The 20,329-nt window shown below is 34.8% G+C and overlaps 4 protein-coding genes across 4 annotated transcripts in view; 1 reads left to right on the forward strand and 3 right to left on the reverse strand.

Moving 5' to 3' along the window:
- The window catches only part of LOC6047536 (ATP-binding cassette sub-family G member 1), a 33,404-nt gene extending 28,888 nt beyond the window's left edge, over nucleotides 1-4,516 (reverse strand). Inside the window, exon 1 of the mRNA XM_038251868.1 lies at nucleotides 4,011-4,516. Coding sequence (XP_038107796.1) covers nucleotides 4,011-4,045 — 35 coding nt within the window. The 5' untranslated portion in view covers nucleotides 4,046-4,516. The remainder of the gene's footprint in view (nucleotides 1-4,010) is intronic.
- Nucleotides 4,517-10,509: 5,993 nt separating this feature from the next.
- LOC6047537 lies at nucleotides 10,510-11,465 on the forward strand. Its single transcript, XM_001864552.2, has 4 exons — nucleotides 10,510-10,617; nucleotides 10,678-10,899; nucleotides 10,958-11,111; nucleotides 11,169-11,465. Exons 1-4 carry the CDS (start codon nucleotides 10,543-10,545, stop codon nucleotides 11,414-11,416), a joined length of 699 nt encoding a protein of 232 aa, XP_001864587.2. The 5' UTR covers nucleotides 10,510-10,542; the 3' UTR covers nucleotides 11,417-11,465.
- On the reverse strand, nucleotides 11,434-18,297 carry LOC6047538 (mitochondrial fission 1 protein). The gene is made up of 3 exons (XM_038256949.1): nucleotides 18,110-18,297; nucleotides 17,853-17,966; nucleotides 11,434-12,027 (listed from the first exon to the last, which is right to left on the reverse strand). The coding sequence occupies exons 1-3, from the start codon at nucleotides 18,152-18,154 to the stop codon at nucleotides 11,740-11,742; spliced, it is 447 nt and encodes a 148-aa protein (XP_038112877.1). The 5' UTR covers nucleotides 18,155-18,297; the 3' UTR covers nucleotides 11,434-11,739.
- A 244-nt stretch (nucleotides 18,298-18,541) lies between these two features.
- Nucleotides 18,542-20,106, reverse strand: LOC6047542. The gene is made up of 3 exons (XM_001864554.2): nucleotides 19,413-20,106; nucleotides 19,263-19,358; nucleotides 18,542-18,594 (listed from the first exon to the last, which is right to left on the reverse strand). Exons 1-3 carry the CDS (start codon nucleotides 20,104-20,106, stop codon nucleotides 18,542-18,544), a joined length of 843 nt encoding a protein of 280 aa, XP_001864589.2.
- Nucleotides 20,107-20,329: the final 223 nt, after the last annotated feature.

The following is a 20,329-nucleotide window of genomic DNA, read 5'->3' on the forward strand; positions in this document are numbered from 1 at the left end:
GGTTCAAACTGCACACACATCACAAAATTGAGTACAAATAATCTAGTCACAATAAACTGTACTTTGTCCCTAATGTTTCGAATTCTTTATGTGCGTTTATATGGGCTATTAGCACGCGTTGCTAAGGTTTTTGGTTTTGTCGAGGGTTTTTTTTGCTATAAAACATATATTAAGATTTTTTTAATTTTTAACGACGTATCGAAAAAATAAAAAGCTTAAAAATTAATTACTCTAAATTTCCACACTGCAAAAGCTTGTCTTTCGTCGCAGAAAGGGGTTATCAAGATTCGACGTCACACTTTGCGGTGCATTCGTTCTATCAGTAAACCAACAACAACGGGTGCAGTGGCCAGCATCGAACGGCACTTAGGGCAAGTGCAATGAACAAAGATGACGTCCTTCGTGGCCCGCTTTTCCGACACTCGTTTTATGAATATTTACTTGTTTCCGGATTGGAGAGGAGAGAGATCAATGTGTTTGTGTAGTAAATCAATGATTCAGGTTTTGAAGTGAATAAATTACCGTCAGGTCAAACCACTCTAACAAAGTTACTAATACATCTACCGTAATTGGCATGTAATTGTAGGGAGGAAAAAACATTGTGTATGATGGTGTTCAATATAATAAAATTCTATTGGGCTTAATCTCTTAAACAACTTAGTTTAAAACACCTGCATGTTGCGGTGAAACAAATGCAGTTATAAATAAGTTTAAACTAACTATTAAATGCATAAATGTATATCCGATAAAAGAATCTTCATCGAAAGATTTTTTGACACTCACTGAGAGAAAAATTCGAAAGAGTACTTAAACTGTCTCTTCTCTCTCATGCAGAAATATTTAGCAAAAAGAGGCTCAAAAACATTAACGGGATTATCCGGAGAAATTAAAATGATACATTTTGCAGGGCAAGAAAAAATTATTTTTTTTTAATTTAAATTAGAAATTTAGGTGAAATGAACCGAAATCAATTTAAAATGCTTTTCGCTGCGTTTAGAATCATAATTCGCAAGTTTTGGTTTATTCTAAAATCTTTTGAATTTGAGTGAATTTACAATTTACAAAACAGCAAAAAGTTCTTTTTGAAAAAAACGTCAAATCTTACATATTAAAAAAAAACAAATTAATGATTGCATATAGGGCGTCCAAATTTCCCAGGTTTTGAATTTCCTGGGGATTCCCGGGATCCCGGGAATTTTTAAGCAGTCACAAAATCTCTGTTTTCATCATATTTCTTATGTTTTCAAGCTTAAAATCATAGAATAAGCTCAATACTATTATTTGGTGATAATCTACACTTCAATCTGAACAAGGACATTAATTTTAAATAGCTTATAAATTAGACATTCAAAATGATTTTTTTTTTGTTCTTTGTTGTGCTTTGGATTTAAAATGAAACTCAATTTTTAATACAGTGTGATTCAAATGAAATAAGTCTCATATAATTATTTTATTCACTTTCATTTTTATGACATGACCAGAAAAGCATTAAAAATATACTTTAAAGTACCAAAAATAACAGAATCGAATAGCAACACTTTTCAAAATAAATGCTGAAAAGTTCTACTTTGCAGCACTCAAATGGGTGCTGAAAAGTTGAACTTTTCAGCACTGTGTGTGTGTGTGGTCCAATCCAATACCCGCTAACCGGTAGCGAAATTATGGGAAAGTATAATTTGTATCAGACTGTGTACATGCCAAATGCTGATACAGCTTATCTCAGTCCCGGGTATTAGGTGGTGATAGCCCTCGCGCTGCTTCCAACAACCCATTTCAGAATGACAGAGCTCCTTGCGGTCCAATTCCGAGGTCGCTGGGCATTGTTTGGCCCCGCCTAAACATAGAAGCAAGCATCTGAAGGAAACTCGATCTATATTTAGACTTCCAATCCCCTCAGGCAAATCAGGGATCAGCGCGTATTTAATAATATGAGAAGAAGAGATAACATGTTTCAACACTACGGATCAATTCACTCCTTGAGTGTAAACCTTCTGATGGCCGACTGCTTAGGGACCATCCATAAACCACGTGGACACTTTAGGGGGTATGGCGATTGTCCACGCTCCATACAAAAAAGTTTTTTTTTGTATGGACGGTTGTCCACGAAGGGGGGGGGGGTTGAGATTGCCAAAAAAGTGTCCACGTGGCTTGTGGATGGTCCCTTAGCGTCCCAGACCACCACCACCACCAAAGGTGTGAGTTCGAATCCCACCTGATTCATTTTAGTTTTTATTCATATTCAAATTCCTGATTACAAATTTCAAAGGTACCGACCGGGATTTGATCCCTGAACCTTCTGCTTGGGAGACAGAAGCCGTAACCATTAGGCCACGGAGCCGGTTGAATGAGACGTGGTTCTCTGTATGGATTTTTGCGAGATGAGAACAGAGGACAACAATCATCTCAACGTTTCCACTTTACCCGGGCTAACGACCGGCAGTTCCAGTTCACGATGATTTCCCTTCATATGTTAAAAACCACTTATGATTTTGGCACATATTCCGTTTGTCAACGTTTCCTGTCATTACTGGCGGGAAAAATCTACGTGGAATCAGCTGTGCAGACCCCATGTGTGACAGGAATGCAGGTTGAGCGACTCTCACGGGCAAAAGTTGAACTTTTCAGCACTTGTTTCGAAAAGTAACTCTTTTCAACATTTTTTGATTTAAACGATTTATTGACAAAATACATGAAAATTTGACATAAAATTTCACTCAGTGTGTTTTTGGAATTGCAAAAAATGTTGTATGGAACTCGTTGCAAAACTTGATTTTTTCAGCACTCCTCGTATTTATCCAACTCGGTGAACCTCGTTGGATAAATGTATGACTCGTGCTGAAAAAATCCTCTTTTTGCAACTTGTTGCATAAACTACTATTATTGCTTCTTATCTGTTATTACTCTTTAAGTTTAAGTTGTTTTTTATTGCAACCTATTATGTTTGGGTTTAATTTTTTTTTTTTTTTCAAAAAAGTTTGGCAGTCTCATTTAAATTTTTCTGAAATTTAGCAAAAAAAATACTGAAAATATCAGTAGTGCAGTAAAAATTTACTGAAACCGAACATCATTGGTGTGAGACAATCGCAAACCATAAGACTAAGATTTCGTCGCCATCGTGCTAACTTGTCGTACGTGCATTTTAGGCCAAATTGAGTTAAGAACGCCATTTTGTGCAGCTCACAATGCCTCATTTTTTTACCTTCACAGATCCCCAAAATTCGATTTCAATCCTGAGACATTCAATGAAAACCAAAAGAGCTCCGAAAATTTTTGTCACTTTTCATATGAAAGTAGTTTCAATCTTGTCGTGCTATCTTGTCACTCCCTGAAAATTGATGTAAGTGCGACAAAGGGCAAAGTGATTTCAAGTCAGAACGCGTTTGACGCACGTACAAGTTAGACTATCGTAAACATTTGTAATTAAAACTCGAGATTCCAGCAACCAACATTAACCAAACTTCGGGGCAATGCACAGAATGGTCAGCCAAACAAAACGTGTTTGTTATTGTTTAAATTGCGTGCTTTCGTTTTTGTTTATTCAAACATTTAAACGCATTTTTCTCGGAACGTCGAAATGGCGGGTGCGACAAGATAGCACGACGAGGTCGATTTGAGATACGCCAAACAAACATTTTTTTCAGTTTCTTCAGGCCTGTATTCAGCTTCTTCGTCGGAATATCTATGACACCTTATTTTCAACCGTAGGTGAAGTCTCCGTGGCAAGTCTCTCCAAACACTTAAATATACGCAAGCCACTTAAATCTAACCTCAACAGAGTAACTAACAAACACGCAAGTCAGAGCTGCTAAAGCTGACGTTGACGTATCAGCCTCCTGACCCTGGATCGTTTGATAGATTGGATCCGGTGTTTTCTCAACAGTCTGTCAACCGTGCAATTTGTGTGCACTCTCAAGCAGCCTAATAAGAAATTCACTACACAGAAAACCACGTCGGAAGCAAAGCTCGTACATTAGGAACTCTTTTTTCACAGCTTATTTAGCAGAACTTACACGTTATTGTTCAGTATGTACTCCTTATCCATCATGACGATCGTCTAGTTTAAGTATCCACTTTTAATCCGATGAGTTTTTTCTACCCCCGAGAGCTATTCTTCCCAGCCGATTTCACTTGTTAAACTTGTGACCTCGTTTCATATCCATTCACACTTGAGTTCTGTCCGGTCGCACTTTCGACTCTTTCTCCAGTCTGTCAGTTCAGTCTGTCTGCCGTTTTTGCTTCCGAGAGCAGCTATTGCACAACTTTGGAAGCCTTTTTCCACGCACTGCGCACTTTTTTATTTCACTTTGCTCGTTTACGACACGATCCGATCGATGCGGCTGGTTAAGCCAAACTAGCGAACTTTTCACACAGTTTACTCAAAGTTCGTTCCTTATGGAAATGTGGCACACGATGCGATAAGAAAATATATATGTTTGAATTAAATAATGAAGAGAAAAAAACAACAGCGAATCAGAACACTTTGCGAGGAGCCTCGATTGAAAACAGCTAGCGCATTTTATTCGCGCTGACTCTGCGCTGAATCAAATGTAAACTTTTTGTTTTGCTCGTTTCTCCGTCGTCGTGTAACACACCCGACTGAGGGATGGATCGTTAGTTGGATTACACTCAGATGCGTTTAATGTTCAAATGTTTATAAAATATAAACATTTATGATAGTAAAAAAACAGAATTTAATTTTAGCCAATCACAATGGCACTCGGTTTTTATTTGGGACCATCCATAAATCAAGTGGGCACTTTTTTGATAATCTTGATTTTATGATTTTATGATTTTATGATTTTATGATTTTAGGATTTTATGATTTTATGATTTTATGATTTTATGATTTTATGATTTTATGATTTTATGATTTTATGATTTTATGATTTTATGATTTTATGATTTTATGATTTTATGATTTTATGATTTTATGATTTTATGATTTTATGATTTTATGATTTTATGATTTTATGATTTTATGATTTTATGATTTTATGATTTTATGATTTTATGATTTTATGATTTTATGATTTTATGATTTTATGATTTTATGATTTTATGATTTTATGATTTTATGATTTTATGATTTTATGATTTTATGATTTTATGATTTTATGATTTTATGATTTTATGATTTTATGATTTTATGATTTTATGATTTTATGATTTTATGATTTTATGATTTTATGATTTTATGATTTTATGATTTTATGATTTTATGATTTTATGATTTTATGATTTTATGATTTCATGATTTTATGATTTTATGATTTTATGATTTTATGATTTCATGATTTTATGATTTTATGATTTTATGATTTTATGATTTTATGATTTTATGATTTTATGATTTTATGATTTTATGATTTTATGATTTTATGATTTTATGATTTTATGATTTTATGATTTTATGATTTTATGATTTTATGATTTTATGATTTTATGATTTTATGATTTTATGATTTTATGATTTTATGATTTTATGATTTTATGATTTAATGATTTTATGATTTTATGATTTTATGATTTTATGATTTTATGATTTTATGATTTTATGATTTTATGATTTTATGATTTTATGATTTTATGATTTTATGATTTTATGATTTTATGATTTTATGATTTTATGATTTTATGATTTTATGATTTTATGATTTTATGATTTTATGATTTTATGATTTTATGATTTTATGATTTTATGATTTTATGATTTTATGATTTTATGATTTTAGGACTTTATGATTTTATGATTTTATGATTTTATGATTTTATGATTTTATGATTTTATGATTTTATGATTTTATGATTTTATGATTTTATGATTTTATGATTTTATGATTTTATGATTTTATGATTTTATGATTTTATGATTTTATGATTTTATGATTTTATGATTTTATGATTTTATGATTTTATGATTTTATGATTTTATGATTTTATGATTTTATGATTTTATGATTTTATGATTTTATGATTTTATGATTTTATGATTTTATGATTTTATGATTTTATGATTTTATGATTTTATGATTTTATGATTTTATGATTTTATGATTTTATGATTTTATGATTTTATGATTTTATGATTTTATGATTTTATGATTTTATGATTTAAAGACTTTTTTTGATTCCGATTGCGATTTTAAATTTTTTCGATGGTCAAACCTCGGGAGAGGATTTAACTTGTAAATGGGAACTTTCAAATAGATTTGTTCATAAAACTGAGTTTAGTTGTGTTAAGTTCGTGAATGATCGTGTGCCCTGGCCACGGCCAACCACTCTGGGTACTTTGAATCGTCTTCGTTCGTTGAACGACACACTCAAATACTTCTACTAATGCTTCTTTTACATGGTGTTAGTGTGTTCCTTCGTCTAACAGTGATTCGCAATGGCGATGATCGCGACGCATGGAAGAAACTTCCGATGGTCGGTCAATTGCGGGCACTAATGACCTATCGTCACCGATTGCACTTAGACACCGGCCTGGTCATGTCCAAAATGTGATTTAAACAATGTCGGTGCTGTTCTTAGTCACTACAATTGCTGTTGCGATCCTAAATTTATGTTTAGGGTTTAGTCCAGGAAATCTGTCGCGATAAAAATATTTTTTTTTATAAAATATGGATGAAAAGCAAATTGTGAGAAGATTACATAACATCGATTTATCAACAACTGAATGTTAAAAAAACCTACCCTTTTCATTAATGGAAGGGAAACTAGTGATTAAAACAAGTTTGATTGTAATTGTGTTTGTAACAAAGAAAACAGTATGCTATCCACGAATTATTTGTTTAAATTTATTTTACAAATTACATATTTGAGCAGTTCTCTACGGAATCGGTCTTTTTTCTTTAATTTTAATTTTTGTATTTTTTAATCCGGCTGAAACTTTTTTGGTGCCTTCGGTATGCTCAAAGAAGCCATTTTGCATCATTAGTTTGTCCATATAATTTTCCATACAAATTTGGCAGCTGTTCATACAGCAGTTCCATATGAAAGTTAAAGAAAAAAAATAAAAGTTCTCCGATCGGGCTCAAAATTTTTCTGGGGGTTCCTTGGCCAAAATAATTAGACCCGTATTTTTTTGTTTGGCCATTAGGGTGGCCTACGCCGTGTTAGGGTGGTCCGAAAAAGGCCATTTTCGTCGATTTTCACAAAACCACTTTTTTCAAAAATCATAACTTCGCTCCATTTCAACCGATTTTAGCTGTCTAGGCGCAAATGAAAGATGATAAGTTGGACTTTCAAGAAAATAATGTGGAGTTTCAAAATCTAGCTAACATTTGAAAAGTCTTATGAAAACATCAAATGCCGTTTTGACGGTGTCTGGACCAAAGAGCCTATATCTGAAAATATTTTTAACGGATTCCTCGAACAATTTTACATAACATATCAAAAATTGGGTGAGGTTCATTAACAGGATTCAGAGATATTATTTTTTGAAAATAAAATCCGGGTTTTTCGACGCGCCGCGCGCGAAAACGAGAAATTGACGAAATCGGCAAAAATCAACTTTTTCACTAAAACTGCGATAACTAGAAAATTTCAGCGATGACCTATAGATGTTAGGTACCAAAATTTTCGTAATTGAAATACGCAACTTTGGTACCCTAACATTTATAGGTCATCGCTGAAATTTTCGAGTTATCGCAGTTTTAGTGAAAAAGTTGATTTTTGCCGATTTCGTCAATCTTCCGTTTTGCGCGCGGCGCGTCGAAAACCCGGATTTTATTTTCAAAAATCATATCTCTGAATCCTGTTAATGAACCTCGCCCAATTTTTGATATGTTATGTAAAATTGTCCGAGGAATCCGTTAAAAATATTTTCAGATATAGGCTCTTTGGTCCAGACACCGTCAAAACGGCATTTGATGTTTTCATAAGACTTTTTCAAATGTTAGGCTAGATTTTTGAAACTCCACATTATTTTTTCTTGGAAGTCCAACTTATCATCTTTCATTTGCACCCTAGACAGCTAAAATCGGTAGGAATGGAGCGAAGTTATGATTTTTTGAAAAAAGTGGTTTTTGTGAAAATCGACGAAAATGGCCATTTTTCGGACCACCCTAACACGACGTAGGCCACCCTAATGGCCAAACAAAAAAATACCGGTCGAATTATTTTGGCCAAGGAACCCCCAGAAAAATTTTGAGCCAAATCGAAGCACTTTTATTTTTTTTCTTTAACTTTCATATGGAACTGCTGCATACAAAAATGATATGTGAAAATTCAAAAATCTGTATCTTTTGAAGGAATTTTTTGATCGAGTTGGTGTCTTCGGCAAAGTTGTAGGTATGGATATGGACTACACTGAAAAAAATGCTACACGGAAAAAAAATTTTGGTGATTTTTGATTTAACTTTTTGTCACTAAAACTTGATTTGCAAAAAAACACTATTTTTTATTTTTTTATTTTTTGATATGTTTTAGAGGACATAAAATGCCAACTTTTCAGAAATTTCCAGAATAAGGCTTTCTAGGCCCAGTGAAAAAAATATAATTTAACTCAAAAATGACGAACTCCTCGTCACAGTGTCCTGATGCAAACAATGATCGAGCTGTCGCTGTCACAGCCCTGCGAAGTATGTTGGCTGACATATCGGGCAATCAGTCAAATAAACCAGCTAGAAGTCGCTTGACAAAAAAAAATTGCTAGAAAGAGATAGGAAACCTGATGCAAACAAACGTCCAGCTGTCATGTAAACATACTTTGAATGTGTTGGTAAATTTCTGACTAGAAAGCCTTATGGGCAAAAAATCTTTGACCGAGTTATGATTTTTTGAATCAATACTGATTTTTTCAAAAAATCGAAATATCGGTCGCAAAAAAATTTCAACTTCATTTTTCGATGTAAAATCGAATTTGCAATCAAAAAGTACTTTAGTGAATTTTTGATAAAGTGCACCGTTTTCAAGTTATAGCCATTTTTAGGTAACTTTTTTGAAAATTGTCGCAGTTTTTCATTTTTTATAATTAGTGCCCATGTTTGCCCACCTTTGAAAAAAATATTTTTGAAAAGCTGAGAAAATTCTCTATATTTTGCTTTATTGAACTTTGTTGATGCGACCCATAGTTGCTGAGATATTGCTATGCAAAGGCTAAAAAACAGGAAAATTGATGTTTTATAAGTCTCACCCAAACAACCCACCATTTTCTAATGTCGATATCTCAGCAACTATAGGTCCGATTAACAATGTTAAAACATGAAACATTCGTGAAATTTTCCAATCTTTTCGAAAAAAATATTTTCAAAAATTTAAAATCAAGACTAACATTTCAAATGGGCGTAATATTGAATGTTTGGCCAGTGTAACTTTGTCGAAGACACCAACTCGATCAAAATTAAAAAAAAAAGATACAGATTTTTGAATTTTCACATATCATTTTTGTATGGACAGCTGCCAAATTTGTATGGAAAATTATATGGACAAATAATGATGCAAATTGGCTTCTTTGGGCATACCGAAGGCACCAAAAAAGTTTCAGCCGGATTAAAAAATACAAAAAAAATCGAATGACCGAAAACTCAGAGAATTGCTCATTTAAGCAATGTTTTCAAAGCATAAAATTTGCTTAGATTAAATTTAACCAGAAAAAAAATATTGTGAGTAGCAGCAATTCCACGTTAGTCAGCAGTTTTTAGATTATAGGTGACTCAAATTTGGGTTGAGAGCTTCTACACGGAGAAAAATGAGTTCCTAAAATCGTGAACAAGCGTTCATGAAAACTGGAATCACGAACAAATTTTTCAAATTCCATGGTACGTTTTTGGAAATCGTACCATGGGATTTGAACACTTTGTTCGTGGTTCCCATTTTAATGAACGCTTGTTCACGATTTTGGGAACCCTTTTTTCACTGTGTAGGCTGAATTTTTAGGTTCGAAAGTTATCAGGTGAAATTTCTGAGTTTTTTTTTTTAATAGGTCATATAAACATATAAAAGACAATAGCTTATAGTTATAGGATCTTTAAAAAAAAAATCTGGAATTTAAGTTTTTGATTTTGATCTCATATAATGGACTCTCACTGTGTCGATATTGAAAGGAACATTGAGAGTGAGAGATATCAAATTATAGAACAAAAAAATCAAAGCATGCTAGAGTGGGATACAATTGGGATAAAGGTGATTACGTCCGCATCTCGGAACGCGGCTAGTTCTTCAAGTCCTACCAAGACTTATGTAAAAATGTTCTTGAATCGATTAGAAGGGGTTTTATCCTGAGCGGACCACGGGGAACCGGATTTTCGCCGGAATTTTTTTCCGAAATGTCGTTCTTGTTGACGTATAAAGTTCCCTTAAGATAAGACTACTGTCAGAATTGGCCACATGAAATGTTTGTTTCCAAAGGTCAATAACCGTGTAAAGTACAATACTTGCCCAACTATTATTTGTTGCGTGAAAGATGCAATACTTGTTTTTCGTTATCTCCATAATGATCTAAATGACTAAATCGCACGTCACTAATGAGCTCCAACCATGAGCATAATGTTGTGAATTTTCGTGACACCATTCTAGTGCTCGATTGCACGTGGCCTCGAAATGCCGTGCATGAAAACATGCTGCTTTTACGCATCTACCCGGCTGGGTAGCATCGTTATTGGAGCGTTGACAATCGTATTTGCTGAAGATTTGGTGTTTTGCACGAGATATTGCATTAAGAATTGATATTTTTAGATTGAAAATTTGATACCAATGAGCGTCATCGGAGGCAGCGATGGCATCCTGCAAATGGCGAAGAGAACGCATCAAAATATCGACGAGTTTGATCAGCAGGAGATTTTCATGTGGGTTTTGCAGCAAATGGAGTCCAATTCTGATCAGGTTTTTCTGTACGTGATGATCTTTTTTGCTGTGCATACTCTTTGTTGTATTGTAATGATCGTTGGTGCTTTCAAGGTAAGTCTTCTTTTCAACAATGTTGAATGCTCAACTAAGAATGATGGAATATTTACAGCTTCTACGGTATTTGCTTGTTCCGTTCATTATTTTGGAATTTGCTAGGCTAACCCTTTTAACATTAGCTCATGTGACAACCATGATGGTTGTTAAAAAGCAGTTGAATTTGGGTGATCTTATAGCACTAACCATTGCTGGTGGATTTGGACTACGTAAGTAGCTGATGATATGTTTATTGATTCAAAACAAACCTCGTGTTTTCTTTCTAGTTTTGCTATTCTACCTGTGGGCATGCGTTGTTTCACTGTTTCAAATAATAGGAATAATCCAAACTGAGAAGTATCAAGCGCTATTTGGGAAGGATCCGATTGCACCTGTAAAGAAGGACATTCCTAATACTTCGGAAAAAGAAATCGTCACTCGCGTACAACCTTCTGCACTGAAAGACAAGGAATACTTTACCTACAATACAAACTTCACCAATGAATACTTTAACGCTAGCAAGCATAACATATAATAAGAAAAGACAGTTTGTACAAGGGTGCTCATAATATATTTGTAACGCTTACTTACATCTAGTCATTATTTAGCTCCATTGAATATGTACAATCTTCAACATTTGATATTCCAGTAACACTTTTGTTTCTAATTTGCAGTTACTTCTGAAACTACACCATTTCGTCTCATTGACAAACCAAAAGCTATTTTAGTGCATTTTTTTTATTTCTCCATATAGCCATCACATTTTTAATCACTCTCCCAAAAAGTGCGTCCGTTCAGAAAACAACCCCCCTGCTAAAGGAAGCCAGCCAACCGACTTTACTTTTTGGCGGCTGATTTTCATTTTTTCGCCAGCGCAAACCCTATTCCGAGGATACCGCCCAACACGAGGGCCGCACCGCCAGCCATGGCCGCGCCCTTCAGCCCCTCGATGTCGATTTTTTTCTTGATGTACTCCTCCAGCACGATCACCTGCTGGTTGTTGGGTTCGATTTCCAGGAAGGCCTGCACGTACTTCATCGCCGTCGAGTACTCCTTCAGCCGGGTGTACGCGAGGGCCAGATAGTAGATGTAGTCGCGCTTGCCCTCCGGGTTCTTCTTGCAAAGTTCCTCCAGCAGTGTGATGCCCTGTTTGGGTAGCGAAAACAACAAGGGGGATTTATAAGTTATCTGTTCTTTAAAAAGCTTCTCATGTAAGAAACATAAAAAATATTTCATGACTGCTAGCCAAAAAAGTATGACATTATTAAGAAATCTTATCTAATATCCAGTTTTCCTTAGAAAATATTTACTAGTAATAAACGTGTGTATGTCCGGGACCAGGGTGTAAGGGTAAGCGTGGTTGCCTCTCACCCAGTCGGCTAGGGTTCGATCCCAGACGGTTCCGGTGGCATTTTTCGAGACGAGATTTGTCTGACCACGCCTTCCTTCGGATGGGGAAGTAAATGTTGACCCCGGTCTAACCTACACGTAGACAAAAGTGTTCCCAAAATCGTGAACACCCGTTCATGAAATTGGGAACCATGAACAAAGTGTTCAAATGCCATGGTACGATTTTCAAAAACGTACCATGGAATGTGAACACTTTGTTTGTGGTTCCCAATTTCATGAACGGGTGTTCACGATTTTGGGAACTCTTTTTTCTCCGTGTTAAGGGTTAGGTCGTTAGCTCAGTCTAGGTGTAAGAATTGTCTCCCTAGGTCCTGCCTCGGTGGAGTCGCTGGTAGGTAGTTGGACTCACAATCCAAAGGTTGTCAGTTCGAGTCCCGGGGTAGATGGAAGCTAAGGTGTAAAAAGAGGTTTGCAATTGCCTTAAGAATCAAGCCTTTCGGACACTGAGTTTCGAATAGGAAATTTGAGCTCATTCTGACCACGGGAACCCCTCCCTCTAATTGCTTGAAGATTGTATGGGAGAAATCCTAAAAATGTATGGAGAAAAGCAACTGTTTCAGTTTTTTACCTGAGGAGTCGGAGCAATAGTCGTCTTATCTTTATCAATTCTCAGATGTAGGTTCTTTATTAAATGGTGTTAGTTGGTTGCATTGTTGTCTCGAGTTATGCATTAAGAATTAAAGAAATCTTGAGAAAATCATTTCCTCGACTTCAGGGCTCACTGGAAATGGGATAACGCATCTAACAGATCCAGACATCATTTTCAACTAAACATCTAGGATCCGGCATAAAAAAGTGAATAATTAACACATGCGTGCACATAACCAGGGTTACCAGGTCAAAATTTGAAAAAATCTGGCAAAGTATCGATAAAAATCTGGAAAATCTGGCAGACGAAAATCTAACAATTCTGAAAGATGAAGTTGATGTAGTACATGAATTAATTCAAAAGTGTGTAGAGTTCAGATGTTTTAACTGATATTTGTCCTAAAAATTGTTGAATTTACATTTACTTTAAGAAAAACTCATTCGGAATTTTATGATTTTCAATTAAATTGACTCATTTTAATCAAATATTTGTTCAAAATGCGCATTAAGCGAAAAATCTGGCACAATCTGTCAATATCTGGCACAGAGAAGGGTGAATCTTTATTCTGGCTGACACTTGAAAAATCTGACATTCCCAGATTTATCTGGCAACCAGGGAACCCTGCTCATAACTCATGACAGTTCTTGAGTCTTATTGGGTCATTGAGAAGGACTTTTGATTATTTTTTACACGACGGTTTTTTAATCCTCCCTTCCTTCCATCATTGCTATGCTTTTTCGTTCAAAGTTATGAATTTTTGCCTCGCTATCAATATTTTGACAACGTTCCTTCAACAAGTTGTTCAGAATAGTATCCTACACCTGCTGATACTTTTTGGTAATGATTATCGCATTCCTATGGAAATCATCAAAAATTCCTTTAGTGGCTTAAAAAAGGCAACAACCGGCACTTCGACAAACGCCGTCGTGCTAACTTGTCGTACGTCGCTTTTTGACGTTCCGAGAAAAACGTGTTTTAATGTTTGACCTTGATTCAACAAAAACGAGAGCACGCAATGTAAACAATAAAAACTAACTTAATCCACCTACGTGGTTGGAGCCTTCCTCACTTATTTCCAACAATGGCTGATGTGATGGAATTGTACAAACATTTCATCTATTTTTTAGATCCAGAATAAAAAAGTACATAAATATCACTTAAGTGGCCATACCTCGAGACAGGGTTGCCAGATCATCAATGTTTTGAACTTGTTGAAAAGATCCAGATTTTCAATGTTTTGGACTCGTTGGAAAGATCTTTTGATAACCTAACCAACGATGGGTCAGATGGTGGATCCGGACCAAGTTTACATACATTTAAGTGAGATCCGGCTTCAAAAAAGTACATCAATATCAATTAAGTGGGCATATCTCGAGACAGGGTTGCCAGATCTTCAATGTTTTGGACTCGTTGGAAAGGTCTTTTGATAACCTAACCAACGAGGGGTCGGATGGTCGATCCGGACATAGTTTACATACATTTAAGTGAGATCCGGCTTCCAAAAAGTACATCAATATCAATTAAGTGGGCATATCTCGGGACAGGGTTGCCAGATCTTCAATGTTTTAGGCTCGTTGGAAAGGTCTTTTGATGAACTAACCAACGATGGGTCGGATGATGGACCCATACATAGTTTACATACATTTAAGTGAGATCCGGATATATGTGAAAACACATTTTTATACATAACTTTTGAACTACTTATCGAAACTTCAATCTGTATAAAACTCGATCTATGGGACCCTAAACCAAGTCGAATGCAACAGGTTTGGGTCAAATCGGTTCAGCCAGTGCCGAGAAACATGAACTAGTTTGTTGGTCACATACATACATACACACACACATACACACAGACATTTGTTCAGTTTTCGATTCTGAGTCGATATGTATAGATGAAGGTGGGTCTACGACGTTTTTATACAAAGTTCATTTTTAGAGCAGGATTATAGCCTTACCTCAGTGAGGAAGGCAAAAACACGTTTGTGGTTGGACATTCTGAGCATCTTCCTGGAGTTTGGTTGCTGGAGTCTCGAGTTCTAATTAAAAATATTTCGGTAGTTAAGCTTGTACCTGTGTCAAACGCGACCTGAAATCCCTTTGGCCAGTGGTCGCACTTACATTAATTTTCAGGCTGTGTCAAGTCAGCACGACAAGGTTGAAACTTCTTTCATACGAAGAGCGACAACAATGCACGGAGTTTTTTCGGTATTTATCGAATATCTCAGGAATGAAATCGAATTTTGGGGATCTGTGAAGTTCAAAAGGTGAGGCATTGTGAGCTGCACAAAATGGCATTCTTAACTCAATTAGACCCAAAATGCACGTACGACAAGTTAGCACGACAGCGATGAAATGAGAATAACGTGTCAACCAGTCCCGAGAAAATCCACATACAAACACATACACATACAAAATTTGATTCAAAGTCGATATGTGTGAGGCTCTCTAGCCGAATTAATTTACCTGAAAATTAACTAATGTTAATGGCACCGTGCTGTGTGGAAAACAAACAGCTGTCGCTTCAAAAAATACACCCAGTTCATTTTTTAGATATCTGTTGACTCAATGTTAGGCTAATGTAAAAAAGTTTTAAATACCGTTCAGATAATTTGTCGCCATATTAAAACTGTGATTTATGGCGACGATTACGATTTATTTATGGAGATGTAGGTATAGGGGAAAGTGGGGCAAGTGTAACAAGCTAAGGAAATGCTCGTTATAACCCATCAAAAACGTTAAAAATTCTGTCGGATTTTTCATAATCATCTTATTCCAGGTCTTGACTAAGACTTTGATAGAAAAAGTTAAAAGAAAATCCTGTTTTTTAATGTAAAAAATTGATTTTGAAAATTTTGATTTTCTGTACGTTCTTCTCAACTAGTGGGGCAAGACGAACAACCCGTTGGGGCAAGAGGAACAATTCATGTAACAACATGTCAATTTGCTAACAAGTGAACTGTTATCACTTAGATACATCAGATTAGAATGTATTTGAAAAGTTTCTTTCATTTTTAGATTAAAAGATAATATTTTACTAAAAAATGATCGTTTTTTACAAAAAAAATATTACTCAGATGAAAAAAAGGAAATTTTAAAAATATCACTATATTTTGCATGGACAATTTTTTTTAAACAATTGTTTATCAGTTTTTAAGTATTTTTATGTATTTTTTCCCCAATAAAATATGTTGTTGCAGCAATTCGTAATTTTTTCCATACTAAAAATCCATATGGTACACTTGCCCCACCTGAACAAGACTTTTTAAACACTCTCAACAAAAATAACTAAAAGTTAAATCATACTTTATAAAAGGTGCAAGTCATTGGTAGGGACACTACTGATCTAGGGAAAATAGCATTTTGATAAAATGAGCCTTAAAACGAACCCTAAGCCTTATTTTGTACTTTCCAAATATTATAAGAAAACAAAGGTTTAGAGAAAAACTTAATTAAATCTTACGCCCCGTGGCGTGTACGTCGTTTTGGCGGATATGTGGTAGTAGTAGTAGTTAATTGCATTGCTAGCAACAATTCCTCATACTGGAAATAATCAAAATTGCAAAAATCACGGCCTTTCGAGCGATTGTTCCTCTTGCCCCATATGGTCGTCTTGCCCCACCTTCCCCTAAATAACTAAAACAAACAAAAGTGGGTGGAAAACCCTGCTTTGAATGTGTTTTTTTTTCGTTAGAAAGCCCCTTTTTGCCTTCCTCACCTTACTGAGGAAAGGCTATAAAATCACTCGAAAAACGAAATTCTTAACTTGACCTCCTAGACCCACCTTCATGTATACTTATCGACTCAGAATCACATTTTGAGCAAATGTCTGTGTGTGTGGTGGGATGTTGATAAAAAAATACACTGGATTATCTCGGCACTGCCTGAACCAATTTGGACCGTATTGGTCTCATTCGATCCGGGGTCCCATAAGTCGCTATTGAAAATTATAAAGTTTAGTAAAGTACTTCAAAAGTTATGCTAAAAAAACGATTCAAACAAAAGTCCGGAAGATTATAAAAAGGGTGGTTTTTGTATGAAACTCCGTCATGTTATACATTTTTAGAATGAGTTCAAAAGTTTGAAGATCTGACTACCCTATCAAAAGTTATGCGCACTTAAATGTTATTTATGAACTTCTTAGAGACCGGATCTCATATATTTCGATGAAAACGTTGTCCGGATCTATCATGCGACCTGTCGTTGGATAGGTAATCAAAAGAATTTTCCAACGAGTTCAGTAGATTGCAGATCTGACAACCCTATCAAAAGTTATAAGCACAAAAGTGCCCTGAATTATGAAGATCTTACTACCCAAACTGATGATATGAATAATTAATCAAGTTTATAGAACGCTGAAAGGTCCGCCCTTGTGTATCTATTTTGGATAGCATTACCCTCTAAACGTGAGGAAGGCAACAACCACCTAAGGGTGGATTAAGTAACGTATTTTTTTGTTAGAAAGCCCCCTTTCAATAGAAAAAGGTAGGTTAACGAGGTCTAATTAAAAAGTTTAGTTTTTGAGTGATTTTATAGCCTTAGTACATTGCTAATAAATCCAAAACTTTATTTTGGCAATATCTTTTAGAGATGCGTTTTAATTGTTGACCTTGAATAACCAAAAATAAAGAAAGCAATGTTAACGTAACTAACACATTTTGCTAATAAACTTTATGTACATTGTCTAAAAATTGCGTTGAAATTTGTTACTGGAGTCCTCAGTATTAAAAAAATATAAACAGCAGCAGGGAATGCAAATGTGATTAACTGCATCTGAAAAAGTTGTAATAAACAACAACAGAACCAGCTCAGCTAAGTGAAAGTGAGCTCGACTAAAACACACATGAATGGTTAGCATTGCATCATCTATGTTGCATTTTGTATTGCTCCCCTTCATGAACCGACGTGGACCCAATGTCAATTGAACCAAAACAACACTGTAACATCTACAATGGTCATCAATTTCGATACTTACACTTTTCATATCATTGGTGTAATTACTCCGCACCAGACACCAGGCATATTCGAACTGCGTAGTGTGCGTTAGACTGTCGCTCTGCAATTCCTGGTTGTACTTCTTCTCGAATTTCTAAGAATGAAAGAATATTTTGTAACAAAGACGTACTTTCAACTCAAAGTTCCAGTAAAATCCAATGACAGTAAACAACAGATGATTCACAACATGTCACTCATCAAATGTGGTGAAATAATCAATTTTAAAGTATTTTCTACCTCCAAATCCGACTGCGGCACAGTTTCGTTCAATATTTCCTCCATTGTAGATTAATTTGTTGCCTTTATGATAAGAAAAACTCTCAATTGGTCCTCCAGCAGTTGAAATCCAGAAAATTGGTCTTGACTCGAGCCGTAGAATGACTTTATTTTGTGACGCACTTGATGATAGACTTGACACTGTTCAAACGTCAAACAAAGTCCAAGGTATGTGTAAAGCGGCAAAGTAACCGATGACTCGGCCAAGGTGGTTCGGTCGTAGTGAGTGAGAGAGAGGTAGCGCAAAAGCACAAAGTGCAATGTATTGGTGAGATAAACAAGCTTTGCCTCTACTTCAAAAGATGATTAAAATACATTTGAAAACATGGAAAGACGAATACTTCTTTTGGTAATTACTATTAATTTTACTTTTGTTAGGCAGTTTTCCACGATTTAGAACCCACTTGTATAAAGAATGCTATTGTAGTAGACACACTTATGAGAATCTGTAAAATATTGAGTAAAAGATTACTTTATCTTATGATACCCTAACAAATATTTGATAGTTTTTAAAATACATGTAAAATATTTGTCACTATTTTTGACACCTCAGTTTATGATTCCAAAGAAGTGAAGTTTATTCAAATAATGATTTTTTTATAGATTTCAGCATAACCATTATTCAGAACATTCTTTACGTATGCCCATTAAAAGTCAGTCTTCAAAACTGTGAGAAATATCAATATAATTTTTTGCATAAATCCTTAAGTGTATGCCACAAAAAGAGTAATTACACACAAAAACTGTTTTTACTCACAAATTGTATCAACCTTTAAAAAATTACGAGAACCACTCTCTCAGTTGATGTGTACTCCAAAATGTAGAAACACGGTCGTGCAATTTCATTACCACAGACTCTGTTGCTATGTTAACCTATCTGTTTTGATGATTTATGTTTCATTACCTCACACATTGTAAAATAATTGAAGTTGAACAAATCATACGCTGTTATAGTAACACTTGCTGCTTGTATAAACTGAATTTCACTTTCGATCTGTAAAACCAAACAAGCCAATATTAATGATATGTATTAAGTTGGATATGTGTTTTAATAATACATTTTCCCAATGGAAGCTACTCTTAAGTTGAAATCCTAAATCTATGCCACTGATACGCCAATTTATAGTATCAATCAGGCTAGACATTTCCTCCGTTGATCGGAAATTCAACATGAGACACACACACTTTGAAGATAAACTTGTTGCCAGAACTATAAAAAGTCACCTATTTATTCTTAATTTAAATAACATTAAAATATACTTACAAATTGCTCTCACAACGTTACCACTCAAGAATTGGAACACAACCCAATACAAATCAGTCAGAATGTGAACATGTTCTCTCATTTTTGTACTAAACAGGGAAAATCCAAACATTGTGTTGAATGTTGCTCCTTGATCCATAAGCTTTTTAAAAACGGCTGTAGTACTTTGCAGTTCGTCACTGAGTAAATGTATGTCGTAGCTTAGATTGTGTAGTGATAACATGATTTTACTTTGAGAAATTATGAAGTTTAAATGATTCTCGACAATTTTAAGATAGCAGTTGATCATATTTGTGTAGAAGAGCATTTGTAACTGACGAACGTGCATCAATGCGTATACGAATAAAAATACCATCGTAAAGTTACTACTACGCAATTCAGGACAAATAACAAAAGCATAGAATATATCCCAAAAGAACATATAAAAGAAAAATAAGATAATCGTTATCCACGTAGATTTAACCAAATGAGTAGCATCAAATGCATTTTTTAGTGTAAACCATTTGCCAATCTTTTCTTCAACACACTGAAACTCTTTCCACAAGACATCATTATAACTTCTAAAATAAAATGATTCGACTAATATGCTAAAGAACGCGACAAAATTCATCATAAATTTTCCAAAATCCAAAGCGGTTCCAAATTTGTTTCCAGTGTACAAAATTTGCGTTTGATACTCTAAAATGAACCACATAAGACATGAGGCAACAACTATGACAACAAATAAGCAAATAATCCACGTAAATGATTTCTGATTTCGATTGACTTTTGAACAATGGTAGCCGAAAAGTTGAAAAAACTTTAACAGTGATTGACATGCCGATAAAATGTCAACCATTTTCTTTGAAGGCCACTACAGAATGAAGCTTCAGTCGTGTTGCAGCTAGAAAAATAAAGAATATTTCCTATTCTCTAAT

This window comes from Culex quinquefasciatus, chromosome 2 (genome assembly GCF_015732765.1).
Source record: "Culex quinquefasciatus strain JHB chromosome 2, VPISU_Cqui_1.0_pri_paternal, whole genome shotgun sequence".
Taxonomy (NCBI): Eukaryota; Metazoa; Arthropoda; class Insecta; order Diptera; family Culicidae; genus Culex; species Culex quinquefasciatus.

Excerpts from the sequence above, each read along its gene's own strand:
- LOC6047537 (XM_001864552.2), top strand. The coding sequence starts at position 10,543 with ATGCCGTGCATGAAAACATGCTGCTTTTACGCATCTACCCGGCTGGGT. Across the intron at positions 10,618-10,677 it reads TTATTGGAGCGTTGACAATC|ATTGAAAATTTGATACCAAT; the intron begins GTATTTGCTGAA and ends TGATATTTTTAG. Across the intron at positions 11,112-11,168 it reads TGCTGGTGGATTTGGACTAC|TTTTGCTATTCTACCTGTGG; the intron begins GTAAGTAGCTGA and ends TTTTCTTTCTAG.
- LOC6047538 (XM_038256949.1), bottom strand. The coding sequence starts at position 18,154 with ATGGAGGAAATATTGAACGAAACTGTGCCGCAGTCGGATTTGGAG. Across the intron at positions 17,967-18,109 it reads TGCCGCAGTCGGATTTGGAG|AAATTCGAGAAGAAGTACAA; the intron begins GTAGAAAATACT and ends TTTCATTCTTAG. Across the intron at positions 12,028-17,852 it reads ACACCAATGATATGAAAAGT|GGCATCACACTGCTGGAGGA; the intron begins GTAAGTATCGAA and ends CTACCCAAACAG.
- LOC6047542 (XM_001864554.2), bottom strand. The coding sequence starts at position 20,106 with ATGTGGTTCATTTTAGAGTATCAAACGCAAATTTTGTACACTGGAAAC. Across the intron at positions 19,359-19,412 it reads TAACGTTGTGAGAGCAATTT|TTCTGGCAACAAGTTTATCT; the intron begins GTAAGTATATTT and ends GACTTTTTATAG. Across the intron at positions 18,595-19,262 it reads GATTGATACTATAAATTGGC|ATTCTCATAAGTGTGTCTAC; the intron begins GTATCAGTGGCA and ends AATATTTTACAG.